Source organism: Cebidichthys violaceus, unplaced genomic scaffold, assembly GCF_023349555.1.
Source record: "Cebidichthys violaceus isolate CVI_PGR_0920_01 unplaced genomic scaffold, fCebVio1.0.p SCAF_42, whole genome shotgun sequence".
Lineage (NCBI taxonomy): Eukaryota > Metazoa > Chordata > Actinopteri > Perciformes > Stichaeidae > Cebidichthys > Cebidichthys violaceus.
Genome location: NW_027176617.1, coordinates 930,134 through 957,973, shown reverse-complemented (window position 1 = coordinate 957,973; position 27,840 = coordinate 930,134). Strand labels below are relative to the sequence as shown.

The 27,840-nt window shown below is 39.6% G+C and overlaps 4 protein-coding genes across 5 annotated transcripts in view; 2 read left to right on the top strand and 2 right to left on the bottom strand.

Annotated features, from left to right (window-relative positions):
• The first annotated feature begins 118 nt into the window (after positions 1-118).
• On the top strand, positions 119-2,886 carry chrac1 (chromatin accessibility complex subunit 1). The gene is made up of 3 exons (XM_068728580.1): positions 119-324; positions 511-637; positions 1,862-2,886. The coding sequence occupies exons 1-3, from the start codon at positions 166-168 to the stop codon at positions 1,957-1,959; spliced, it is 384 nt and encodes a 127-aa protein (XP_068584681.1). The 5' UTR covers positions 119-165; the 3' UTR covers positions 1,960-2,886.
• A 47-nt stretch (positions 2,887-2,933) lies between these two features.
• Positions 2,934-5,679, bottom strand: si:ch211-57n23.1 (uncharacterized). Its single transcript, XM_068728579.1, has 3 exons — positions 5,430-5,679; positions 4,073-4,598; positions 2,934-3,431 (listed from the first exon to the last, which is right to left on the bottom strand). Exons 2-3 carry the CDS (start codon positions 4,585-4,587, stop codon positions 3,290-3,292), a joined length of 657 nt encoding a protein of 218 aa, XP_068584680.1. The 5' UTR covers positions 4,588-4,598; positions 5,430-5,679; the 3' UTR covers positions 2,934-3,289.
• Positions 5,680-7,742: 2,063 nt separating this feature from the next.
• pip4p2 (phosphatidylinositol-4,5-bisphosphate 4-phosphatase 2) lies at positions 7,743-22,049 on the top strand. Of its 2 annotated transcripts, XM_068728630.1 has the most exons (8): positions 7,743-7,986; positions 13,050-13,198; positions 14,355-14,461; positions 14,633-14,756; positions 15,114-15,188; positions 15,821-15,873; positions 18,354-18,444; positions 20,548-22,049. In XM_068728630.1, exons 1-8 carry the CDS (start codon positions 7,881-7,883, stop codon positions 20,689-20,691), a joined length of 849 nt encoding a protein of 282 aa, XP_068584731.1. In that variant the 5' UTR covers positions 7,743-7,880; the 3' UTR covers positions 20,692-22,049. The 2 variants fall into 2 exon arrangements, with proteins under 2 accessions (XP_068584731.1, XP_068584732.1); XM_068728631.1 differs by lacking the exon at positions 15,114-15,188.
• Positions 22,050-26,257: 4,208 nt separating this feature from the next.
• Positions 26,258-27,840, bottom strand: part of necab1 (N-terminal EF-hand calcium binding protein 1) — a 28,091-nt gene continuing 26,508 nt past the window's right edge. Inside the window, exon 13 of the mRNA XM_068728624.1 lies at positions 26,258-26,933. Coding sequence (XP_068584725.1) covers positions 26,905-26,933 — 29 coding nt within the window. The 3' untranslated portion in view covers positions 26,258-26,904. The remainder of the gene's footprint in view (positions 26,934-27,840) is intronic.

The window sequence follows — 27,840 nt, the reverse complement described above, 5'->3', positions numbered from 1 at the left end:
TTATGTTGCACAAAAAGTAGTTTGTGACTCCACTCCAGCAGGGGGCAGTAATCCAGTGAAACGGCCGCCAACTACCGTTAATGTGAAGAAGAAGAAGAAGAAACGCGTCACCGTTCAAAACACAATCCAAGTTCCGCCTGTGTGTCTGTCCCCGTGAGAGTCCTCATGAAGATGTCTCAAAATACTCCAGACAAAGACGACCAATCTTCAACGAACAAAAAAAACATCTCCCTCCCGATATCCAGAGTGAGGTTGATAATGAAGAGCTCCCCCGATGTGTCCAGCATCAACCAGGACGCTCTGTTTCTCACCACCAAGGCGACAGTAAGCAGCAGTTAATGCTGAGCGCTGCTAACTTTTCAGCCCGTTCATCTGCTACGGGGGATTAGCTCCACACAGTCTACGATTAGCACGCTGCTAGCCTCTCGGATAACTGTAAATATAGCTGCTCCATTTTCCCATTTTAAGTTTCTCCTTTTGCTGACTTTGTGTTGTGTTGTGTTGTTGAAGGAGCTGTTCGTCCAGCACCTGGCTGTGGCTTCATTCAACAACGGCCCCGGTAAAGAAACCAACTCTCTGTCGTACACCGACCTGGCTAACACCGCAGAGGAGATGGAGACCTTCCACTTCCTAACAGGTGAGGCCCAGCTACAGCCTGATGGACCTACAGGGACCTTCTGCAGCATGTAGTGTTGGTCTCTGCTCACTCTTTACCGCTGAGACATTAGACCAGGGGTGGGTAGTTATGTTCCCCTAGGGGCCACATGAGAAACAGGGACTGTTGTGGAGGGCCGGACCAATAGACTGAACTCAATCCTGCTCTATATTATTCCACCTCTTTATAAAAAGCAGTAAATTGTATGGTTTTGATAAGCTCTGAGTGGTGAGTGATCAGTGGTGGAATATAACTAGTATATTTGCTTAAGTACTGTACTTAAGTACAAATTCAAGGTACTTTACTTGAGTATTTCCTTTTTATTCAGCTTTGTACTTCCACTCCACTACATTTGTGTGGCAGCTTTAGTTACTAGTTACTTTGCACATTGTAATATTCCAAACCCTTCCTAACTGCCCAAACTGAACAACAGAGTATAAAGGAGTTAAAATAAGCTCCACCTGAAACATCTGCAGCATGAATAATGATCCAAACAAATATATTTAATGTCTGTCTATATATATATATATATATATATATATATATATATATATATATAAAAATAGTAAAACACTGACAGGGTTGACTGTACTTTTATCACTAGAGTTTGTAGTCCAATTACCTCATTTTCCGTTTACTGCGAGTAATCTAGTCTGTGTTGGGCTTGAGCGAGTGCACTGAAATCAGGTTGAATGTGTGAGGTGATATGTGAAGGACAGCTGACAGGTGACCGTCAGTGAGAGAGGATCTGGATTTGTTCAACTTCATCACGGAGAATGTTTGTTCACATATGTAGGTGGATCCAAAGAGAACCAACATCTTCTGAACGTGTTGCTTTTGCAGCTTAGCTAGCAAAGCCTCAGATGTCCGTGTCCGCTCAGCATCAGTCAAGTTTTAGTATTTCTTCACGTGTTTTGTCTCGTAATGGAGATTCAAATTGTAATCCTTAAACCCTGTGATCTGTTCTCCACAAACTAAGCACATGGCTTTATCTTTGACTTCAGAAAAGAAATACTTAGAAGTCCATGTTTTGCTAAAAACTCTACACTCAGGACTGTTGTATTCGATTGCATTAGTTTTAGCAATGTATACCAACTATGTGCTAATCTCTAATATATTTTAGTTTATGATGCCACTGTGTGAAAAATACTACTTCTTGGAAATACTGTTGTCCGGTTTATCCGTAAACTGTTTCTTTCTTTATAGATATCCTTCCTAAGAAGATCTTGGCTCGGGATTATCTTCAATCTTTGGAGCAAATGCAAGAAGAAGAAGAAGAAGAAGACGACGCTGCTGACTTTTAAAAAGGACATTGGCTGCATCTCACGTCTGGACTGATGTTATCAAACATACATGTCCTGTCATTCAAAGAGAGATCTGGCAGAAGAGACATCCTAAACTTTGTCAATGCTTTCAAATACACTGAGAGAGTTCAGCTGTAGGGGTAATGGAAGACATTAGTAGACATTGAACTGAAAGTAAAGCCACATATTGGAAAATGTGAAGACTCAAAAGATCACCTTCAAACACACAGTCTTAAAGGAACGTAGAAGTTGTACTGTATGTCTGAGATAAATACTTGATGCCAGAAATCTAAATTTGTAACAATGGCCTAAAGAAAGCAGCCGTAGATGAATCACAATGCAATCACGCCTCAAGATGTTGATGTTTGACTTTTTTCTGGTAGCAATGTCTGATAAATATTGTGCTTGTTTTGCATGCACAACAATTAGGAGGAGTGAATAGTTTTCTCTTAACAACTTGCAGCTCTCTATGGGCTAACTCCATGTAGCGGACCAAGAAATAATATTCCTCACAGCTGGTGCACAGATGTCTCGGCTCCTGAGTTATGATTGGGTGAACATTTTATTTTTCAGGTGATGTCAAACATTAATTTCAAAGTGAAATATGTCGATATTACTGATTCTAAGTTATACATGATAGCTTTAAAAGATATTGTCATGTTTTAGTTGTGAGTAGTTTATCATAAATACTTGAAAGTTGTTTAAACTAATCAAAAGTACAAATACCTCTTCTTTTTTTCCCATCTTAACTATAGCATAGCAAGTGAACATGCTGCATCTTTCCAAATGAAAATTTACAATCGGCCCAATAGATGTGAATATTTAAAGTGTATATAACAGCTGACCACCTTATCATCATTGTCCTAAAGCATTTACAAGTTCTTTGTTTAGATTTGATATTAAAATAAAGGTTCATGCTGTCTGATATCCATGTTGCTCTGCATGTATTTTACACCACAACCACAGACAGAAACGCGTATGAAAATGCAGTTTATTCACGTTGAATGATGTGTTAAACAAGTCAATTATTCCGTTCCCAGCTTCACAAATGTCTTGTGGTTTTACGAGAGGCTGCTAGCATGACCATGAAATCTCCATGTGGAACAAGTCTGCAAACTGGAAATATAGAGCGTGATGTAACAGCTACATGTGCATCAAATCTCCCTGATAGTGTGAGGTTTATCTACACATTACTTTTAGCCGCTTTGATGACATAAGGTGATTATTACTAACATAATCCTGAGCATGCATGCATTTACTACATTGTTGTATAATAATGTACATGAATATATAAATACAGCACAAATAGGACAACCGCTCCTTGTTACTGTCACTGCCGGATGAGTTTGTGCAGTCGAAGCTGCATGTTAAGCAAAGTATTCTCTAATTTAGAAAAATGACTCTCCAGGATGTTTGCCATGTGCTCTCTTCCTTCTATGGCGTCTCTTGTGTTGGCGAGATGCTCCTTCATGCTGAAAAGGATGACAAACCACAGTTTTTTTCACACATTTACACACGACTTTGCATGCGATTCTATCAAATAAAAGTCTGTTCTTTCACATCTAATAGAGAAAAGGCACTGAATTGCATTAATTCTCTGCAGCTGTTAGTGGCAGAGCCTCGTCTCAGCCAGATGTCCAGACAGATGACTGTTGGAAAACATTTGAAATTACTTAACTGTTTGTCTGGATGCTGTTTCCACTCTGTCTTCTTTGGCATTCAAGCAGCGTTATGTTTAGACCAAACAAGTAACACTGATCCAGAGTTCCTGACTGCCTCACTAACAATGATTAAGGAATAATCCCACAGCTGGCCTTGGATCAGAATTTACCAGAAACTTAATTTATTTGTCTCTGTACAGTAGGGCTTATAACTTTGTTTTGTGACTGGTCTCTGTAAAATACGGTTCTAATGTATGTATATAGATATAAATATGCAACAACAACAAAACAAAAAAGCCAGCTTGATCCTGTTCCTACATCTTTAAATAAGAAATCAGAGGTTCACTTTATTCACACTTCTTCAGTTACTACATTACAGTTTTTTTAATAAATGAATTATAGGATCCCTTAGGTTATTAAATTCATCAAATAGTCCATAGACCAATGCCCACCTTGTGAGGACTCCCTGCTCCTTCCCCTCTTTCCTTGTCTCCTTCAGAGAGGCAAACACCGTCTCCATGGTCTGCATAGTCTCTTCCACACTCAGGTGGTCTGAGTGGATCCCCTGGACCTCCTCTCTGGCTTGAAGTTCGTAGGAGACCCCTCCCTCCTCCACCCCGCTGGTGGTGGACACAGCCTGCAGGGCAGCTCTGTTCTGGAGGACGAGCAGACGGGACCTGGCAAACTCCTCGGGTCCGGCTATGTTTTCCCAGCAGATTGCAGAGGATGGCGGTAACCAGAAGCGCTGGGTGCAGTTGACTGGTTTCCCTGGGGTCTCTGTTATGAAGGGGCTGTCAGCAGGGAAGCTGTGGAGCAGGTGCAGAAGAGATGATCCAGAACCCCACTCCCAATCGGGAGGTTCAGGGGGTAAAGTAGGAAGAGGCCCTGCTGCCCCTGCACCCTCTGCTGGGAAACAGACCCCCAGCAGGAGGCAGAGAACAGCCCTGCTCACTGCCCCCTGGAGCATCTCCAAACTGGCTGAAACATGAAGGCTAGATCAAACTTGTGGAGCAGTATTCATATTGACACACGCAAATGTGCACACTCACACACACACACACACACACACACACACACACACACACACACACACACACACACACACACAGCTGTAATGGTTGGAAAGGCCATTTGGTTGGCATCATGACAGACCTTATCAACTACACATTTTTTCCACTGTAATCTTTTCCTTTTTTTCACACAACAGGTCTATCACAACCTCTATCTACATTTTCACACTATTTAAATCAAACATTTTTTAATGAGCCATGATATCTAACCTAAATCTAATAAATACAAATAAACGCACAATCCCATGCAGTTTCCAGACAGACTATAATTTGCATGTGCAGGGATGGAGATTTTGATGGCTCAATACATTTCAACTTGTTATTTATAAAGTTAAGAATAGCAGTGAGACTTTTAATAGGCATATAACTGTGTCAATAGGCACAGTGAGATTTTACCTTCAAAATAAAATATAAAATCTGTTACTTTTAATTGCAGCTACACTACTGCCACATGTTTCTCCATCAAGAACAAATTACATGTTTTCGGTACAGTAGCTTATACATCTCCAAAAAGGCTGAAGCAGAAATGTAGGTTATGCTTCATTTCTTATATTATGTCCGGAGGCTTTACTCTCATTTTGTCAGCTTCGTGGTTTGCCCGCAGTAGAAAGTTAAGAAGCCTCACAGCTAATCCGGAACTCCTGATCCCTGCAACGTTTTTATCTCATAAAAAAACATCCTTTTCCTCAATACCTTGCATAATTTTCACTCATGTCTTGTGTATATGTAATTGTCTTACCTTGTAAAGAAACCACAGCGACGAAGCAGTCTGTGAGTGCTGCGACGCTCCTCCGTCGCCTGAAGTGGTCGGAAAGAATGAGTCGTTGACTGCAGTCTGTTAGAAGCGATGTGAATCGCTTTTTACTGGCCCGGTTACAGCGGAGTCGGGAGCAAGGATTTTCCGTCAGGGTCTGTGGAGTAATTGAAGGAAACTTGCCCCAAAGAACGTCAAACACACTGTAGTCTGGCTGAGACTCTGTCACTGACTTACAAGTGCAAACACCAGACAGGCATGCTGGAAAGAGAAAGCAGGACTTTTATGTAACCTACTTACAAAAAAGTAAAAATGAAGTTTCAATGCTGGATTATACTTACTTCGGTAAAGTGTTAATTTGCAGCTTTGTGTTCTTCGAAATATTTCAAGTCAGTGAGTCTGAATGCAGTAAGAGGTGACATGCTATTGGAATTTATGAGCCATTTTACAATGTCCTGAACGGGACCAGCCAGACTTGAATTTTAAACTCAAAATGCTCCAAACATCTAAACATCATGCAATCATACATGTGCATTGAAACAGTTTGTCAGATACATCGTTTTATCTTGCTGTTTTAAGAACAAACAAAGGTTTTAAAATGAACTCAGGCTGTTTTTGTCCCAAAGACTGATACACAACATCTGTGATTGTTTAGTGAGTCTTTTGAATGGCCAAGGAATGAATTAATGTAGCCTGAGGTTTACACCCTGACATAAGCAACAAGGAATGGGAGGGATGAAATCTGGCACAAACTATCCAAAGTGTTGTAATGTTAAGGGGAGGAATGAACATGCACACCATCAATCTGAAGAATGGACTGAGTTTCTCAGGATAAACCATTATACACAAGGTTAGTAATTTCAAGAGTGGAAAAAGGTAAAATGCTGATCCCTCTTGAAGAGTCCTGTCAGGTCCTGCTAATGATTTTCAAACCATTTAGAGAACAAAGAGTAGAAGTTTATTAGTTCCAGTCAGATGAATAAAATACATGTTTTTGGCTCAATGGTGAAATCCAGAAAAACAGTCACAGTGGCAATTAATGTATTGCATTTGAAATGAAAGAATGAGGTCAACGTGCCAACTTTCAGATTCCTACAAAATAACACGGCACAACAAATCATGTGTGTGTGTGTGTGTGTGTGTGTGTGTGTGTGTGTGTGAGAGAGAGAGAGAGAGAGAGAGAGAGAGAGAGAGAGAGAGAGAGAGAGAGAGAGAGTGAAAACTGCTTTAGGAATATGCAAGAAAGCTCAACAGAAATGTCTAGTAAATTAAATTAAATTTATATTCACACATAAAACAGTTGCCACAAAGGGCTTTACAATCTGTGCAACACATGACACTCTTTTAAACCGAAGTTATGTCCATTTACAACCCCCCATGACAAGTTGTTTTTGTCTGTGGCTGGGTTGTAAAACTTCTCAGATTGTTTTATTGGAAGGAAGATGTGTATTATAGGCTGGCCTTCATGATTACAGGAGAAAAAGAAAAGATTAAAGTCTAAAACAAATGATTTTGTGTTACAGAAATGCAAGACCCCTCGAATTTATTGAAACCCTAAAGACATTATCCAGATAGTGACATTAATTTTACTTTAGCAGTGCATCGCAGCAAAGCGGATTTCAATTGAAGCGATGACACTCTGGCTAAAGTGTCAACTTTAAGCTTAAGAAACATTTTGTCTGCTTAGATACAGAGCAAATATACTGATTCTACAACACTGTAACAGTGACGCTACCTATTCCAGTTCAGAAAGCCCCTTTTCCATTTCTTTTACTGATTCTTTTATATCCACTGACAACATCTTTTGCATGTCATTCTTTTCCTTCTTTCCAATTAAACTTTTTTACAACTCAAAGGTCTTAAGAGGTAACAAGGTATAAAGGTTGGTCTAAAATTATATATTATGGTCTAAATGCTGATACGACACAGAACAAAGTAATCCTACAATGACATCTAGTGGCAAACAATGGAAATCGCTGCTTTATTGATTTATCACTGTATCCATCCCTCCATCACTAAAACACTGTTCGGAGTCCCAGTAGGACATTTTATATATTCATTTAAGACAATATGGACTAAAATATAAATAATCACGTGCATGTGTTTTCAGGCTTCACACTACATTTTAATTCCAGGATATAATCTTTGCACTAAATTCCATCATAGTACCTTATAATATGTGCAGGATTAAGCTCAATGTACACGAGCACTGCCCATGCCCCGGGTCGTGTCAGTGAGGGGCGGGAAGAAGGGAGGGGGATCACCGCGAGGCTCCTCCCCCCTCCAGGCTGCCGTCACCGGGGCTGCTGGACCGGAGCAACTCGGCACCAACAACCAGCCGCCGGCTGCTCCTCCGTGCTGAGCGAAGACTCGGTGCAGCCAGGAGACTGCCCGCCGTCTCTGCCCGTCAAAGTCTCGCGGTCCACGGTTGACGACATGGCCTCCGACGGCATGGACGAGCGATCTCCGCTGCTGTCGGGTCCCAACTCCGACAACGTGACCCCCACTGCTCCCCCGTACCTGCAGGATTCAAGTCCCCGAGGTAAACACAGCCTGCGTGCTGAATCATTTCTTGGGCGTATCGAGTTCGGCGTAAATAAAACTGCAGCAATGCAAGACTAGGGCAGTCACTCCGCAGCTGGGAAAAAGGTGGAGCTCGCACTGTGAGAACTGGAGCAGTGGGTTAGAGAAGAGGGGCCTACAATAACAGCAGGCTTTGTTTTTTACTGCAGAAATGCTCACATCGAGACTCGGTGGGGCCTGTCATGTTTTGGGTCCTCACCATAAGAAAAGGTAGCCTATGAGTCGTGATGTGAGGCCTCGCTGGAGGTGGGCTTTAATGTTGTTCATTGACGGGGGGAGGGAGAGATGAGCCACTGCAGATGAAGGCAGCCGGGCAGCCGAGCAGCCTTTTGTCCCAGCTTCAAATCGACAAAAAAGGCCCAGATGTGTCCTTCGCGGATGGGATTGAACCCCAAAGCATGCCAAAATGTCATAATATGTTACATTAAGCTGTCAGTTAGCTCATTTGCATGCACAATAGACTGTAAACAACACATATTTGGCCTTGATCTTGCGAAGACAGTTTGAATATATTCTAGCATTTTCAGTACAGTACAGGACATGTGCATGGACAGCAAGGAAACTGACACAGTGTCCACATTTTGCTTAGTAAATAGCTGAGTGTAGGTTACAGCACCGTAATGCATGCAGGGCTGAATGACCCAGGCAATCACTGCTCATAAATCCACAGTCCTCTCAGTTTGTAAGCTGCTGTCAGGGCTGGCCTTTGCACTGAATGTAGTCTGATTCTGAATTTATGTAGCAGAAGATCAAATCCCATTTTTAAATTGGAGACATACACAAAGACACATGCTGTTTCTTTTGGCTGGAGGCTTTACTAAATATATAAAAAACTAAACAAAAGTTCCATCTTAGTGTTTTTACAAAAACATCCAGACTCCTATCAACGGATTATGTTTTGTAGTAACATAAGTACAGTTAGCGTCAGACTCTGTTCCCTAAAGTTCCCTCTTATTGTACCTTTTTGTTCTGGGCTTTCTTTGACATGTCACAACACTGGTTGTTCTGCTGCAAATGAATGGATTCATTGACCGCGTAATACTCTTTGTAGAGATTTTCAGGACAAACGGCTAATATCAAGCACAACACAAGTGTTGAAAGAAAAAACAATATTTTGTTGTTCTGACGCACTCTAATCTTGCAGAGTTCATATTTCACCACCGGATTATTCATAAAGACTTTAATGCTGGACTGTAATAACCTGTGAACTGACAGTCTGTTTCGATGTCACAGCACTGATTTAGCAAAAGCCGAAATGAATGTCGGTATATTTCATGGCCCACTTTCTCCTCCCTCCCTCTCTGCAGTCTGGATTATGGCTAATTCCGGTTTCTCTGGGCTTTTTGAGTCCTCTATCAGCCAATTTGCAAACTGGATTAATCAGAGTCAAAGAAGCCAAAACTGAACTGTTTTCCTGAAACACAATCACTGAGATGGTACTTTCACTGTGATTAGAATTGAGTGAAATTTCTTATTATGTGAAAGTGACTGCAATCTTTGCTGTATTGATGCCCTGCATATCTTTACAATCTGACACTGAAGAACTACGACTCCTTTGCCTGATGATCAGAGTTTTATTCAGCTGTATCAGGTAGACATTCACTGCTGGCTGTATTCACAGTGTGGTGGTGGGGGTGAGGGGCGGCAACCAATGGCCTTGGCTGCATCTGAATGGTTAGACTGGCACTGTGCTTGATGTTGTTGTCACCTGCTTGATGTTTTTGTGCTTGAATGGCAAAGTAAATTGACTGCAACAAAAGGTTGTGCAAACCTTGAGAGTGTTTGAATTCATTGTTCATATTTTTCAGTCAGGGCTTCACTGATATATAGAAAACTGTTAAAATACACATTTTCAAACCAGCAATGGTAGCACAGTATATTCAGGGTATTCAAAGAAAAGTCTTTCAAAGGTGGATTCAATAATCTACAATATGTATGTAAGTCGCTTTGGATAAAAGCGTCTGCTAAATGACTGTAATGTAATGTATCCTCATACTGTACACTTAGCTGGTCAGGGAAGTGATAGTTATCCAGGTTAACTGGGAACGATGAGTCTATTTTTTTTTTTTACTGTCAACAAATCCAATGAAAATACCAAAACCCAAAATGAGTTGATTCTACTAAGTGTTGTCTGTTTATTTAAAGCCTTATGTATTTTTCATATTCTTTAAAAACAATCATTGAGCCCCACTGTTACACTGAGTGACATGCTCCTTCATCACAGTCAACTGACATATATTGTACAAGGAAGAGTGGTAAAATGTTAACATGATAAAAATGTGTCTTATTATCAACAATTTGTCTGCTATAATTAAATGATTAGCAGTATTGCAGTGTTGCTGCTGGCTCTGCACTGTGGATGGGTTTCCTCCAAAAAAGGCACAACTTCAGTGGTTTGAAAACCTTCAGCAGCACTACAGCAGACAAAAGGCCACGTACGCCGTCATTTAGTATAACTGAATGGACCGCGAGACAAAACGCACCAGGATCTGAGTTAGCTCAAGTGACAACGATTGGTTGATCATCACCGTCACTGTACGTTTGCTTAATGGTAATTAATCAGAGCTTCATCATGCCACAAAAGGGGAAAAAACTTTTGAGCAACTGCAAAAATATTTAGCTAAGTATTATGACATTATTTTAAGGCCATATTCTTCACCCCTACACTGGAGCTCCAAATCTGTATCAACTGATAATAGTCCCCAACAAATAATAAATAAATCTTCAGTAGGAGCTAATGGGCTAATAAGTGAGACAGAAAATATTGAGACTCTGATTCAATGTTGGTTTTAATCTTTTCATGGGGCTTGTTGGAGCTTTATCCTTTCAGCTTTTATAGAGAGTTTTTATTTCATGTCGCAGGAGGAACAGGAAGCGGAATAAAAAAAATAAATCCCTGAGCAGCTTGTGTCCAACAGCAGCTTCTTAGTCAGCCAATCTTCAACACAAACCACAAGTCACGTCACCACTGATGGCAACAGCTAGGCAGGACGTGATGGAGGCTGAATGTTGTGGTGCTGCTGGGGGTTGTAGTAAAGCGTCCTCTCGTCTTACCTCTGGCTCCGAGGACAGCCAGTGAAAACCTATAGCTGCTATATTCAGTTTCAGTCATGCATTAGGACAACTTCACAGCAGAGAGAGAAGCGAGTGGAAACAGGCCTCTCCTGAGATTGAGAACCGGTGGTGGATAACAGACTGCTGACTGTGTTTAAGGATTGTATTTCATACGTTTTGGATTAACTCGGCTAAGTAGAAATGGATCACCATGTGCTACCCGTCCACAGTAGGTGTGTCCAGTCTTTGACATACTTTGGTTGTATTTCTAGCCACGTTTGCCAAATTGTAGACGGGGACTCCCATCTGTCCCCGTGGTGTCAACTGTCGAGTGTCTCTGAATCCCAGAGCCAAGCATGTTTACCTCTTGACTCGTCCCATTATCTCATTCAGAGTGAAGGAAATGGGCCATTTGTCAGATTAGAGGCCTCCTATGTGTTTGGTCAGTAGACTCGGGTCAGGTTAAACAAAGGATTGGTAATAGCACAAGAGACATACTGTATTGTGGTTGATGAGGATTGTTTATGGCCACATCAAATCATTATTTCCATCATTGATTGACCTATTGATAATTTTCTCAGTTAAATCAATAAATGTGTGGTCTTTCAGATGTCAGAAAATATAATTTATTATAACTGCAGACACACAGTTTTCATATGACTTTGCTTATAATTTAAATTAAATTATTATATTTGATGGAATTTTCCATATTTATATATTCTGTTCAGGAGTAAATTACAACACCAAATCACAAAATTAATTTAATGTTTAAGGTTGAATTATATGTTTTAATGGAGTTTTTAGTGCGACAGATCGTAAAGTATGCGCGACTACTACAGTAGTAGTTGTGGTCACTGATTCAAATCTATGGCTTAAATGCATTAAAGATTAAAACCTTGAAAAACACGTGGAATGTAGACTAATAACTCAGGTTAATGTGGGATTAAACAGTGCAGAGGTCATTTGACTGGCATATGTAGTTAGTTCACAGTAGTTCTTTCAGACATTAAGAGAACATTCTTTAAGTCTGGCCATTTGATTATGTTGACTACTCTTGTTTATACAACAGTAATTAGTAGACTGGCTTTTCTTTGTTTCTCAGCCAAAAATATTTAGGAGCTTATTAGCCTCGTTAGCAGAGATATTTAAATAGCTCCCTATCCAACTGATGCACCAACTGAACAAGTCTTAAAACCTCTATGTCCATAAAATATGGGCAGGTGGTACATCTTTCTTGTTTCTTTAAAGTCACAAACAGTTGGATTCTATCAGACATAAAGCATTTATTTCTATCCCATGTATTGTGTCTCATATTACTTAAATGTTAACTTTGTCTGCGATCATGTTGGAATGTAAAAGGGCCCATTGTTTCTTTCTTAAACATACAGAGTGGTGCTCGGCTCCTGACAAAGAGAGACGAGTCACATGTTGAGCAGTCAGAGTTGTACACAGGCTTGTCATGAGTTTGCATGATGAGTATGTGCAGCAGTGTTTCCAGGCTGCCCACCACACACTAGGTTTGATACTTACTAAGAGAGACATAACTGAATAAACTTGTATGTTATATGGCTTTTTGAGAAAAGTTAGTCCAGAAAATGATTCCTTTTGGTAAGAATTGTTTGTTGTTGTTTTGGCATGCATCAGACGTTTGTTTTGTATTGCATATTGTTGTCGGGAGCTTAATATAAAATGAGGGCTGCAACTAAAGATTATTTTCATCATCCGTTAGTATGCTTAACTTCGAGGCTATTTACTTGATCTCTTCCACAGCTTTAAGCTGCATATTGTGGCCTTTATCAACCACTGACATTCTGTCCTTAAATTTAATTATTGTTTAATTTCTAGTCTGATGTCTAAAGTCTTAAGGATCCTGGTGATTTGGTCTATTTATTGCCTGAAGTTTTATCGATGCATGCAGTTAACAGCTGGCCGTGTGTTGTGTGCTTTGCCCTCCTCCTCTTTTCAAAGCCGAACTACCTCCTCCCTACACAGCCATTGCGAGCCCGGACACCGGCGGTGTACCTGTCATCAACTGCCGCGTATGTCAGTCGCTCATAAACCTGGATGGAAAGCTTCATCAGCACGTTGTCAAGTGCACAGTCTGCAATGAAGCTACAGTAAGTGGAGGCCGTTGTTGAGGCCGGTGAAGGCTTTATTGATGATGTTTGGTGTTGAGTCGTTGTAGTTCAACTGTCAACATGAGTAATGACACTTAGTCTTCAGTTTTATTTGAGCTGGTTATCACTGCTCTCCTCTCCTTTCCAACAATCAATTCACATTTCATCTCTTCAGCAATCTAATCAGAAATGCACATGCTTTTTTTGTGTTATTGCGCAGTATAATTTTGAATGTTAAAATACGGAATTTGTCAGCAATCAAGAGAGAAACCATTTGCTTTTGATGCCAATTGTTTTGGCTATTTTACATCTTGGCAATGTCCACTTTTTACAGCTGTACCAGATGTTGATGTGGACATCTGTCACATCGATCAATCAGTCCAGTGATAAGTGCTCCATATGACTTGAAATGTGTCTAACTGAGAGCTTTGATCGATCTGTCAGTAGAGAATGAGGATGATAAATGGATGTCATCACAAAATGACAGTTCCACTGGCTGATGTTTGTGATGCTTATACATCAACACAGCCATTTCTTATTCTATTAAACTCGACTCAAACATCATAGTGTCCTTCAGTTGTTGCATCTTATTCCAGCTCAGGTTCACCAAACACTGCAGCCATAGATCTATAGACTGAGCGATGTGCATCAGGCGTCCTGCGATCAACTCTACATAGTTTAAACGTTTCTCAATACAGTCTAATTCCAGACAAGCACAACATTTTAAATTGCTTCTTAAATTTGTCTGCATATGTGTATTTATTTGTGTTTGCTGTTTGGTTTATGAATATATGAAATACATATTGTGTAAAAAAGCACTTTGTAATCTCTGGTTCTGATATGTTTTACATGAATAAACTTAAGTATTGTTATAACAGTTCCTGCCATTGGCCAGTCCCATGTATGTAGACACAAACAGCACACAGTATTTCATACAGAGGCTTTAAAATGCCAAATACAGCATGTCGGACGGCATAATTTAGACGTATGAAGCTGATGGGTGAACTAATTGATTTTGCACATTACTTTTTACACCCTGTTAGGTCTGAAAGGCTCCTCTGTGTCACCTCAACAACATTTTAAACCAACTGCTCTCCTTTTTTTGGCTTTGTTTTTGTATTCTGTATTACATTGATTTTGATGTTTTGCCTTCCAGCCCATCAAAACTCCCCCAACAGGGAAGAAATATGTGAGGTGTCCCTGTAACTGCCTGCTCATCTGTAAAGACACATCGAGGAGGATAGGATGTCCTCGACCAAACTGGTAGGTAGCTGGTGGTCAAGTTCAGTCTGTATGTTTACTTCTTTTACAAAGCCAAAGAACAGGCAACTTTTATAAGGCAAATCAAGACCTTTCATGTCATCAACACTTTTATAATCATTTCTTGAATAGGTTATAATTAAAATCTTGTCCATCTCTTTGTTCCTTCGACAGCAGACGGATAATCAACCTGAGCCCAGTGATGGTTATCCCAGAGGAGCAACCCGCCCAGCCGGCACTGCCCATCCAACCTGAGGGGATGAGGGTGGTTTGCGGTCACTGTGGCAACACCTTTCTTGTACGTAAACCAACCAACAGCTAAACCAATCGCAGAGTTGTTCATGCGAATGTCTTGCTGTGCTGTTGATGGTACATGCATATTAAAAATATTGATAGTCAAACCACAGTCAGTGATGGACACAGGGGATTGTCTACACAGTATTATAGCAGAGTTGCATAGTTCGCTGACATGGAGGTTTAAATACCTTATACCTCTATTTGTCCTCTTACATATTAATAAAAGGAACCACCAGGTCCATTGAAGGGAGAAGGTGCAGAACCTGAGGTATTGACTCAGTATGACACAGACTCGCGTGTCAAAATCAGTGGTATGATCCTCTTAACGTGTGCAAATTGTTGCTTGCGCTGTCTGTAGGGCAGTGAGGACGCCAGAACATCCCAGCCAATGTCTAGCCTCCCCAGCGATGGCTCTCCCCCAGCACAACAAGAGGTTGAGAAAGCTGGTCATACTGGTGGACATATTAACAACAGCCTAACCTGCTCCAGTTCAATCTGCGGCCTTATTTACACTGGTGATAATATGACTTTGTAGACATCTGGTTTTGAAGAGCACAGTTAGTTAAGAGCAATTTGTATTTCATTTTTAATTGTAAAAAACCTGGTTTGAATCAGGATGGTTTGGCCTGAACTTCTATTGAGTTTTTCATTCCTTCTCTCAAGCCAGATGTCGAAAGTCACATATTAAACTTGTTTCAATAGGACCTTAAATCTTTCTGATCTGTGATGGATAAACATTTTTCTTAACACTGCTTTTAACATCAAACACCTTAATGAAACAATTGTATATTTACAACCCTAACTAATATATCATAAGAGTAATTTTAGATACTAATTTAGCCTATTGTTTCACATTTTCTCCAATACAGACATAATAAATAGATTTACAACCTGCAAACCATCATAATTGATCATCATGTAAAATCATTCCCAGTAGATCTTGTGTTGATTGTTCTAAAAGTACAGTTGGATAATAGTGTGTTGTTGTATTTTTGTGTTCACATGTGCTCATGTGGATTCTCCTGTAATGTAACTAAACTGTGCTTCTTCTCTGTTTCCTCATAGTGGATGGAGCTTCGGTTTAACACACTAGCCAAGTGTCCCCACTGCAAAAAAATGTGAGTCCATCAAACCTGCATTTAACTCATTACAAACAAGGGAAAAATGAATCACTGTTCCAGTGGGTTCTCACGTTTTAGCTCCAACTTATGTATACTTAGCTGATCACTTTCGGTTTTGGATGATTTTTTCTTACCGTTGATGGCCGCCATTGGTTTTCATTTCATTTCTGTATGGTTTGAAAATTATTTAGCAGACCGTTGAAACTTTCTTAATTGTAAAAAGTCTTCATTAATTGTTGTCAAAGTTACATTATTGTTTCCTGGTTTTACAGTTAAAGACTCATTTAAAGGTACAATATATGGGATTCTGAGTATTAAAATAGCTATTTGCTATGTATAGATATTGATACAGATATGAAGCCGCTCTCCCTCTATGTGTGTTATTATCCGAGCGTCTCCTTGCTTTGTTGACATAGATGGGCCGGCCACGGGTGCTTTTAGTGCATGTTCGTGTTCGTGCATTTGAGCGCGCCCCACTGGTTAGCTCCCTGATTGCAGTGGACAGCGTCAGCGCTATCATCACTATCATCACTTTCTCCACTTTCTCCACTTTCTCTCTAGTTTGCACTGTTCCCAATCTAGTATAGCACCATTAAAATTGCATGGTTGTAATGTAACTTTATAACAAATATGAATGCAGACTTGGATGTCCTTAAATTGGTAGAATTGTCATGTAAAGTCTAAATGATTCGCAGAGAATGGACTTCAATTGCGAATTTATAAGTGTGGTCTTTAAACAAAAAACAAGACATATTCTACATTAGAGGGAGGAGAATGCTTTAAAAGACTTACACGTCTGCATTGGCATCAAGTCTCATACATTTAGGGCTGTGGTTTGGTATGAAATATGGTATAAAAAGGGTTTACTTTCAGCTCTTGTTGCTGGAGAAGTTTAGTTCAGCTTACTTTATGGTTGCCGAGCTTCGGAGGTCTGGACTTTGTAGTTCTTGGAAGGAGAGGGGAAGTGATGCGGGCTAATCTAGACGTGTGACAGGAATTAGAGCCTGGCCTCAATACATGTTATGGTAACGGTGCAGGAGGGTCACAGAGTTGAGAAGTGGTGAGAGGGCATCAGGAGGTGTGTCTGAAAGGGATGATAGGGACTTTATCTATAGTGATGCTGAGACGACAGACCACCTGCCTCAGAATAACAATCTGCTGTCTTTGCCTCTATCTCTGTCTCTTATTTCTGCATCTTTTTCTATAGCTCCATGTCTGTCTCAATCTTTATCCCTGTACCTCTTTTGCCATCTTTCCTTGTATTTTATTTCATATTTTGACACCATCTCTATTTACATATATCTCTCTTGAGTCTTTTATGATAATTCAACTGTTACAAGTCAAGAGTGATGAAGGCAACGGGTAATAAAACATACAATTGACTTTGTTACCATCCAGCCTCTACCCTTCTGGGAGTCCATTAACCCAATAACTAACTAACTATTTAAAGTAAAAAAAAAAGTTTAAATGGTAATAATCTTCTTTCACCTCAGCGTCTATTTCTGTCTTTTTTGTTCTCTATCTCTTTCTTTCCGTACATATTTTTTTTTCTTTGACTGTATTTCCCTACAAACTCCCTTTGCTCTTGCAACAGAAGTCAAAACAGTGAGAGATGAAGTAACATGGAGTTGTTAGGATTTTACCTTGATGCTTATAAGGAACCGATACTTTTTGGTATAGTGGCACTTCACAGAGGAAAATCCCCCAACTATGCATGTGAGGTGTTGTAGTAGGGCTGTTTTTTGGTAGTCAGACTGATGCACTGTTGATCCAGTCTGTTTGCCTCTTTAATTCTTGTTTTGCAAGTGATGTTCAACTCTTAAATCATTAAAAAACATCCTTTGAATATAGGCCTGCTCCATATATGGTCACAGGTCAAATGAATGAGATGGTCAGGTGGCACAATTGTGAACAGTGAGTTGAACAAAGACAAAATGTAAAAGCAGGAGAAGAAGGAGTAAGAGAAGGTAAGAAATCAGGTGATCAGGCTCCCTTTAAGCCATCTGAATACCAACGATTCCTGAAGAATGCTTGAGTCCCGTCACATGAGAGGCATGTGAGAACAGAGAGGGGGAGGAAAGTAAAGAAATGGTGAAGCAAAAAAAAAAAAAAGAAACAAAGAAATTGATGCTGAGGGGCAGTCAACTTGTGCATGTGTTTGTATGCAGTCTGGACGTTGGGACATGTGTTGCTCATGTGACCGGCCTCCAGCGCTTTCATGTGTTATGTAAAAGAGGAAGAGAGAGATTTTTGGCTGCTGTAAAGTGAGATCACTGGGAAAATGGGATGAAGTCATATCAGTCAACATCATAACACAAAATGTTTCAAATGTATTTTTTTCAACCATAACCACATGCAAATATAAAAACTATAAAAAAAGTTATAGAAGATTGAAATCTTCTATCTCACAGAACCAAAACATAAGTATCTGAAATGTATGACTGACCTCTGTTTCTCTCATCGCTCTCTTTCTGCAGATCCTCCGTTGGCAGTGCGCTCCCTAGGAGGCGTTGTTGTGCTTATATAACTATAGGAATGATCTGCATTTTCATTGGAGTGGGTTTAACGGTAAGTACTGTCTTTGTCTTGTTTGTGTTCATTGTTTTTATATTTAGACAAACTCAAAAGCACCAAAATAGAAGTGACAAAGAGAAATACGATTTTAAAGGCAAAACATTATAAAAAGAGAGATTATAGAAGTGTGTCTGGAGAAGTTTTTTTAAACAAGACAGGAGTCTATAGCCACATTAGCAGCTTCTGGCTGTACTTAAGCTGGATGCTAATGTTAACATAGTAACATGCTCTCTATCCAGGGTCCTTTGTTCCCCAGTTAAATATCCTCTTAATGTGACATATTACAAAGACTTTACAGATGGTTTTATGTTCTCTGCAATGTTTTTTTCCATTCGGTGGGTCAACATGTAGAAATCACTCATCTACAGCTTATACAGCTTATAGCCAACTGATGTTATGTTCAATGAAATATGTGGACAGACAGTTTTCTTGACTTTAAACATTTATATCTCCAGAGTGGCTGAATGGATTTGAAACGTCCATCTCTCTTTGTTATTTTGCAATTTGAACTGAAGATAGTCCTAACCAATCTCTTACAATGAGGGCCCTGGGAATTTAGGGATGACTCTCTCTCTATGATAATGTTAACATGCTAATGTTTAGCAGGTATAATGATCACCAGGTTCACCATCTTAGTTTGGCATTCTACCGGGCTAATATTGGCTTACTAGCACAAATCACAAATTACTGCTGAGGATGATGAAACCGTCACTACTTTTGCAGGAACATGAATGTGTGAAGCAAACTTCACAAAAATTCCATCCAATAGTTGGATAGATATTTGACTCAAAACCACAAAAGTGACGTGCAAGGTGTTGCTAAAGGAAAGTCACGGGATCAGAAATCGTTAGCTTTCATCTTCTGAGGAACACAGAGGCCTTTTTAAAATTTCATGGCATGTTGAGATATTGAAGTCTGGACCAAAGTGGTAGACCAACACGACTAGCAGACATTTCTACTGTATCCATAGAGCCACGCAGCCGATATCTGGAACTCTCCAGTAGAGTTTAAATTAGTATACGGTCACAACACTTGAGAAATGTTAATATGTGCTTTACAGTGTACATATATTATGAAAAAGAAGAGGTAATAAATAGAGAGATATAAAGTAAAAATCTTGGGTAGTGGTTTTAGTGCATAATCTTACATCAAATATACTGCCTGGCCAAAAAAAAAGTCGGCATCAAAAAAAAAGGTCACACACACTAATATTTCGTTGGACCGCCTTTAGCTTTGATTACGGCACGCATTCGCTGTGGCATTGTTTCGATAAGCTTCTGCAATGTCACAAGATTTATTTCCATCCAGTGTTGCATTAATTTCTCACCAAGATCTTGTATTGATGATGGTAGAGTCTGACCGTTGCGCAAAGCCTTCTCCAGCACATCCCAAAGATTCTCAATGGGGTTAAGGTCTGGACTCTGTGGTGGCCAATCCATGTGTGAAAATGATGTCTCATGCTCCCTGAACCACTCTTTCACAATTTGAGCCCGATGAATCCTGGCATTGTCATCTTGGAATATGCCTGTGCCATCAGGGAAGAAAAAATCCATTGATGGAATAACCTGGTCATTCAGTATATTCAGGTAGTCAGCTGACCTCATTCTTTGAGCACATACTGTTGCTGAACCTAGACCTGACCAACTGCAGCAACCCCAGATCATAGCACTGCCCCCACAGGCTTGTACAGTAGGCACTAGGCATGATGATCCAGGTGGCGACTTTTTTTTTTGGCCAGGCAGTGTACAATGGTTCATTAAGCCACTGGACTGTTCAGAAAACAAAAACTATATGTTTTTTTATTTTTTTACAAACAGCCACATATTGTTCAGTTTTTCACAGTATATCAGAGTCAGTTCAGACTTTTACAACGTGGTATAATGATATTAGAATCATAATCACTTGATAATGAGATTACAGTCCCCAACATCAAGGTTACTGAGCTTGTTGCAATTGTTCTGGCACTTTCCTGATGAAGTGGATGTCTGACTGATAGGGTCTGACATAACAAACTTAATTTTATTAATCTCTCAAAAAGGTTATATTCTTGGTGTTGATATTTCACCCACCGTCTCTTCCTCTTCTCTGTATTAACAGGTTGGGACTCGGGACTTTGCCAATCGTTACAACGCCACCTACGTGTCCTGGGCGTTCGCCTACCTGCTGGGTCTCATCTGTCTGATACGAGCCTGCTACTGGGGCGCTATCAAAGTCAGCTACCCAGAGAATAGCTTCGCCTAGAGCAGACTTGGCATGGCTGGAAGAACAAACCTCACTTTTAGTTTTTTTCCATCCAGATTTTAAACCCGTCATGTTCAGCAGAGAGGAACGCCTGCAGAGCCTCTGGACAGGAGTGTGTTGAAGAGGTGTTGTGTGTGTTTGAAGAGGTGTATGTTGGAGATGTAGCTTGAATCTTATTGTTTTTGTCTGGAATGTTTTAGAGAGGTTTGACTCACTGAACAAACCTAATGTATGTCAATCAGTCCTCCTACTAGTCCACAAGGACTAAAATCCTGCCTAGGTTTTGCCCAAATCCTCCAAAATCCAGAATCAATTTAAAAAATAGTGATTTTTTAAAAAGAATGACAACATAATGTTTAAAAAAAGTAAAAAGATTGTTTAGCAGACTGGTTGGATTTGGTCATTCTGGACCTTTTTTCTTTTTGTTGTTCAGCACTTGATTTCTTTTGTTACTGACCAGACCAAAATGAGACAACCTCCTATGAACAGTTTGCCCATTGCACTACGATTATATGCAATTGTATGTGTTGTTTTGCTGCTAGTTAAACTCCAGCTACAGAAAGCTGCAGACCCATACTGTATTGAAACCATTTATCTTGCCTGTGTGTACACTGACATAGTATTGCTATATGATTTTAACTCTCTAAATGATCAATTTTTAAAAGAAATTCTTGAATACCCATTTGTGCCAACTTTGCTGCCCAGTATTAGTCAAGAAGAGCAAAAGATCAACAGGAGTTTGTCTTTTTTTAAATATCAAAGTGTTCATTTTTAGTGCCATGCAGCTTTTAACTCACTACAGCAATAACCCTTTTATTTTAAGTTATTTTGTACCTCCCTTTGTTTTTCACTGCTCTTCCGTTGCCTTCTCAATGTTGGAATATGATCCCAGAACATGGTGACTCATGTTTGCATGTTGACTCTCTTATGCTCTGTCACTGAGGTGGTGTTTTTGTCAGTTTTCAGAGAGGTAGCTGAAGATTATGACGCTCCTGTCTTTGCTCCGTCTGCCTGTGAGTTAGAATGTAAACCCTCCTCTTCCTCTTCCTCCCTCCACTTATAATCGCAGCTCTGTGAACTCCGGTGAACTCTGTGCTAGCTAGCATCGCTATAGGCTAACTCAGCTTCCTGTCTCTTCACCTTGACCAGTGGGCGCAGCTCAAACTTCTAACCTTGTTTTGAATGTGATGATGATGATGATGATGATGATGATGATGAAGCAGAACATAATGTTAAACTCTTTGTACATAGCTCAAATTCAGTACTTGGAAAACTGTAGTGAAAGGTGAAAGCAGAAGATGGCTCGTGGGTCTTTTTAAAAATTATAATTTATCAATAAAATGCAAAAACTGCTTGTATTGTACAGTTTGCTCATTGGCTGTGATGTTTCAGACTTACCACATTTAAGAACATACGCCTGCATACAAGGTTCAAACAAAAGGGATGCACTTAAGTAATTTAGAGATACCTTTCTTGAGGGTTTTCTTTTAAGGCTACTTTATGCTTCCACTTCACTACATCTCAGAGGGAAATATGGTACTTTTTACTCCACTACATTTATTTGGCAGTTATATAGTTAATTTTCAGATTCAACATTTTCACGAAAAACATGATGATCTCATGAAATGTGATGCATTACTATAGATTAAACCTTCCAACAATATAAAGTATTAAAAGTAGAAGTATTAAAATGCTGCTTACACAATTATAATGTGTCATTGATAATAATTCAATAATATAAAATCTTAACTAATTATACTTTGAAAGGCTGACAATTTTCCCAAAGAGTACTTCTACTTGCAGATAGTACTTAAATACTATGCAGATTATTTTTAAATATATTATGTATTAATACTTTTATTCAAGCGAGGGATCTAAATTCTCCACTCCTGTTACGTCCAAATACATAAGAAGCTTTTAATACAACACATTCCAAAAACTGATTGTCAGCTTGGTAGCACAGACAGAATAATAACCATCAGTGATGTGAATGAGACTGAGACCGTACAGCCATTAAAAACAGATGCTTAATTTTCTTATAATGACAACAATAACCAGTGATCAGCATGTTCCACACATCCACAGTCCACCAGGTGTATTCACTCATGTTGCCTTATTGGACTTCTTCTCTGGACTGTGTGGATGAGTACAAGCTGTACTTGACTAGGTGTGACATTGTATTCTATCATCCTTCTGATTGGTAGATAGTGTTTGTAGGTCATCAGGTAATTCCAAGCTCCGCTGAACTTCAACCAGGCTGGACGTATAATCAGCCAGAGGAATTGATAACACCTGTGTGGGCAAAACATTTTTCATCTAGTTGTTGTCTTGCAGATTTACTGATTTGATGTGATTACGTGGTCTATAAAAGTAATAAGAATAATTAAAGCTGCAAGCAGCATTGATCGGGCCCTCGCAACTTCACGCACGTCGAGGGTACTGGCAGGACTCTGGGTGACGCCGCCATGCATTTCTGTGACCATCATACACTGCGTGCACGAGTTAATCAGTATTTCCTGGAACCAACAGGACTCTGGGTTATACGGCCATGCATTTCTGTGACCATCATACACTGCTATGAAGCCAGTTTCTGTATATATACAAAAAAAACCAACCTGCATTTATTAAAATTTTTTGCAGAACCCCCCCCCCCCCCAAAAAAAAAGCCATTTTTCTTTCATGTGATTTTTTTTTAATTTCATGGCGTAAACTGGCTTCCACAGTTCTGCTACTAACCTGTATGAAATTATTTTGTAACTATGCACCGTTTCCTCTAATATCAAATCTGAAATTAGACAAATTGTCTCATGAATGTGGTTTGAAATTTGCTCGTGAATGATATTTTGAATGTCTTTAATTTTGATATGCTACATCAGAATTTCCTTGTTCTCTCTGAGTGACACCTTGAGATGGTCTGTATGCAAGCCAGTTTCTGTATATATACAAAAAAAAAAAAAAAAGGATTTTTTTTTTGCAGAACCCCCCCCTTACCAAAAAAAAAGCCTTTTTTCTTTCATGTGACTTTTTTTAAAATGTTAATGCATAAACGGGCTTCCACAGTTCTGCTATTAACCTGTATGAAATTATTTTGCAACTATGCACCGTTTCCTCTAAAATCAAATCTGAAATTAGACAAATTGTCTCATGATTGTGATTTGAAGTTGGCTCGTGAATGATATTTTGAATCTCTTTAATTTTGATATGCTACATCAGAATTTCCTGGTTCTCTCTGAGTGACACCATGAGATGGTCTGTATGGAAGCCAGTTTCTGTATATATACAAAAAAAAAACCTGGATTTTTATTAGGTGCTAGGGCTCTAATAATAATAAACATTAGAAGAACAATAGGTCCTCCGCTCCGACTACGTCGGTGCTCGGGCCCTAATGATAAACCTGTTATACAAAATATCTAGCTGACACTTATAAGTGTTCATATTTCCCGACCAATTGAAAAGCCAGAATAATTCTCAGTGGCCTGTTCTTTCACTGCTATGTGCCCACACGGTGGTGCCATTGGCAAACATTTGATAAAGCATTTTAGTTAGCTGCTTTAAAGGCGTTAAGTGTGTGTGATAGAGGAGCCCAATCCCAATGTCCCCTTTAAGGCCTTAAACCCCAAACCCTTAGGGCAGGGGAATCAAACTCATTTTCACTCTGGGCCACATCAGCATCATGGTCGCCCTCAAAGGGCCGGTTGTAACTGTAAAACTGTATAAATGTAACTACTCCCTAACATATTGTTAAATAACTGTCCCTGCATTTGATTATTGTTTATTCAAATGTGACAATATTATACATGTAGTTATATAAATGTAAAAATATATTTAAGCACATTTCTGTTATTAAAACATAAATCATTTTAATTTAGGGTTAAGAAACCCACATTACTCTATCAAAGATCAAACTTTTAAAGAAAATAAAGACAAATATCATCGAGCACAAGTTATTACATTAACTTTGTTCAAAGCTATTTTTGTCACCTCTCTGCATCACTAATGTCCCCGTCGTCGTCCCATTCATGCAGCTACATCCAACAGCTCCTCACTGACGGTCAAGTCTGCCTTCAGCCTCTTATAAACACTGATAGATGTATGATGTATCTGTGTTTTCTGTGCTTTCATCAACAGATAATGAAAAAGACAAGTACCTGCTCGTCTCTCAGCTAGCTGTGTTGTCAGATTGCCTGCTAGTTCCTGAACTCGGTCTGATGGTGTTTCTTCACAAACTGTCATTTATAAAAGTCTGTATCTGGTCGGAGCTCACCTGCTCACATACCTTTAGCATGCACTGGGCTGTAACTTTTGTAAATCTATTCTGCTGCGATTGCAGTCTGCCTTTTAATTCTTGAACAATTTTATGTTTTTCTTGGAGGCTAAATTTAGCTCCGTGTTTGGTGTCAAAAGGCCGACGTAAGTTGTATTCCTTCATCACCGACACTGCCTCATAGCACAGAAGACAGACCGCTTTTTCCCCTTGAAGCACAAACATGTATTCACTTTCCCATCTTTCATAAAATGTTCTTCCCTCTGCATACATTTTTCTCTTCGTGGACATTTTGGGATTATTTGTCGATCATTTTCAACTCAATCACTTGTTGGAAAACCGCTTTACGAGCTGTTGCCTCTCCTGTCCACCTGTTGTGATAGTTTTAATGTCGGCACACAGACAACATGCTATATCATAATTTTGACTTTCTATCTCATAATTTCGACCATGGGAATATTTTTCTTTTCAAGTCTAACTTTTTTTTCTTCTTTTGCCGGTGGATTCGCGGGCCACATAAAATGATGTGGCGGGCCGGATTCGGCCCGCGGGCCTTGAGTTTGACATGTCTGCCTTAGGGACTTACTGACATAACCTGGTAAATGGTTGAGTGTGAGAGACTGTAATGGCTTGAAATTATGTAAATAGGAATGGGACAGCACTTTGCTGCAACATATCACGTAATCATGACAACATCAAAATATTTTAAAATAATTTCATATGTTTTTATGTTCCATCTTTAATCCTTGTTTCTGAGTAAATGTAATATTTCAGGCTGAACACACGTGTCGTCCTCTTTGTTTTACATTTTATTTTACGTCTCCATGCTTCCACTTGGGCAAAGTCGGCAGAAATGCAAATTTACGGAAATGATTCATAAAGGGCTCAAAATGTCTGCAAGAGAGCCTTAAAACACTCAATGATTTAACAGTAGGACGGCCCTAAACCCTCACGGACTTTGCGGAAGCATGCCTCAAAGTCTGTGAGTCTGTGAGTGTGGAGATTGGGCCTTAGTCTCACACCATAGATATCAGGGTACACAGAACGGAGCAGACCAAAAATGACATGTTGTCAACTTTCTGTTACATTAAAATGCATTATTCTTGCCACTATAATTTCAATGGAAATCCCTATCTTGTCTTGGCAAACAAACTAGTCGGATTAGGAATTAAGTATCCATCACTGATACTTCCATATTTGGATAACCATAAAACTCTAAACAACTGTTCCTTGATGTGTTGTTTTTGAGATATGGTGTTAGCAGACTAATAGACAAACAAATAACTAGGGGTAAAAACATGATACACAACAATATATCGTCTTTATTTATGATTATCTTATTGGAGACATTAAATACAGAAACAACAGAATAATGTTTTAATGAGCTCACCAGAGCTGCTACAATTGATACAAGTATCTGTCCTTCCCTCTCTCTCACCCTCTCTCTCACACACACACAAACACACACACACACACACACACACACACACACACACACACACACACACACACACACACACACACACACACACACACACACACACACACACACACACACACAGCTCGCTTCAGCTTTCATGATCTACTCCGAGCTGCAGATGATGTCACTTCAAACACAGTGATGATGTCAGATCATCAGATGGGTCTCCGTCTGATGAGGTCATTGCTTTTAGGATGTCAGAGCGTCGTCTAGGTGTGTAAACAAACACATACGTGTGGACTATTTCCGACTACCATCTATAACTATGAAGGGACATGGAGGTCTTAAATACTAATCACCATGATTTTACGAGTTGCGTTGAGTTAGTGTGTGCGTGTGTGTGTGTGTGTGTGTGTGTGTGTGTGTGTGTGTGTGTGTGTGTGTGTGTGTTGCTATGGACTTCCTGATGTGTTGACAGGTAGCTCTCGGCACCCATGAGTGATGATCTGTGAACGGTGCTCGTCCACTTTCAGTTGTTGTTGAGGACCCACCATGAGGCTGTGGAGGAGAGGCAGAAGAAGAAAAGAACTGGCCCTCAAAAATGACTCCAATCAATGACACACTTAGTATGTTCTCCTCTGTGACTGTGTGTATTTTGTGCATTTGTGTGTCCATGTAATCTGTGACAAATGTATTCAGCACTGCCCTCTGCGCTGCTTGTGGCTGGTTACGTGGTGGTGATGCTTGTGAGACAGAATCAAGATCAATTTGATGTAATAATGCAGGAAAATAACACAAAGACAATTGCTGGTGTGCTGGAAAAAATGGCAAAACATGGACAAAAGCAAACTTATTATGAATAAAATTGAGTGACAGTCTAACATGAGCTGACTATGTGACTGTTAAATGTAATTTTATATAATTAGCTTCAAAGCTAAATGCAATAATGACTCCAAAACCAGAACAAAACATAACAAACAAACAAAAATCCTCAACACAAAAGAGGAAAAAAACCAACAACCTCAATTTAAGATCCAACTTACTTATCTCCATAGCTTTCAACCACAATTCATGGCCTTCCTCCGGAGTTGCTTGATTGTCATGTAGAACGTGTTATTTCATTTGATATCATAAATATTAAGTTGTATTCATACATACATTATTTTCCATTATAACTACTGAGCCTCATGCCGAGGAAGGCCATGAGGTGTGGTTGAAAGCTTCAATAGTTAAGTAAATTGAAACGTGTTGAGATTTTTATATTCTCAAAATATTTGTTGTGGTTTAAACTGTTTCCAAGATTGAGAATGAACCATCAAGCTAAATACGTATCGACATCATACATTCTTTATTACATTTACAAGGTGAAATACTCAAATCAAAAATCTCACAGCACGACTTGGTGTTTTTGAAAACTTTGGCATTGTGACAAATTTTAAATTAAGTTCTGAGGGTTTGAGGGTCA

Excerpts from the sequence above, each read along its gene's own strand:
- chrac1 (XM_068728580.1), top strand. The coding sequence starts at position 166 with ATGAAGATGTCTCAAAATACTCCAGACAAAGACGACCAATCTTCAACG. Across the intron at positions 325-510 it reads TTCTCACCACCAAGGCGACA|GAGCTGTTCGTCCAGCACCT; the intron begins GTAAGCAGCAGT and ends GTGTTGTTGAAG. Across the intron at positions 638-1,861 it reads GACCTTCCACTTCCTAACAG|ATATCCTTCCTAAGAAGATC; the intron begins GTGAGGCCCAGC and ends CTTTCTTTATAG.
- si:ch211-57n23.1 (XM_068728579.1), bottom strand. The coding sequence starts at position 4,587 with ATGCTCCAGGGGGCAGTGAGCAGGGCTGTTCTCTGCCTCCTGCTGGGG. Across the intron at positions 3,432-4,072 it reads GAGCAGGGAGTCCTCACAAG|CATGAAGGAGCATCTCGCCA; the intron begins GTGGGCATTGGT and ends CATCCTTTTCAG.
- pip4p2 (XM_068728630.1), top strand. The coding sequence starts at position 7,881 with ATGGCCTCCGACGGCATGGACGAGCGATCTCCGCTGCTGTCGGGTCCC. Across the intron at positions 13,199-14,354 it reads CAGTCTGCAATGAAGCTACA|CCCATCAAAACTCCCCCAAC; the intron begins GTAAGTGGAGGC and ends TTTGCCTTCCAG. Across the intron at positions 14,757-15,113 it reads ACTGTGGCAACACCTTTCTT|GGCAGTGAGGACGCCAGAAC; the intron begins GTACGTAAACCA and ends CGCTGTCTGTAG.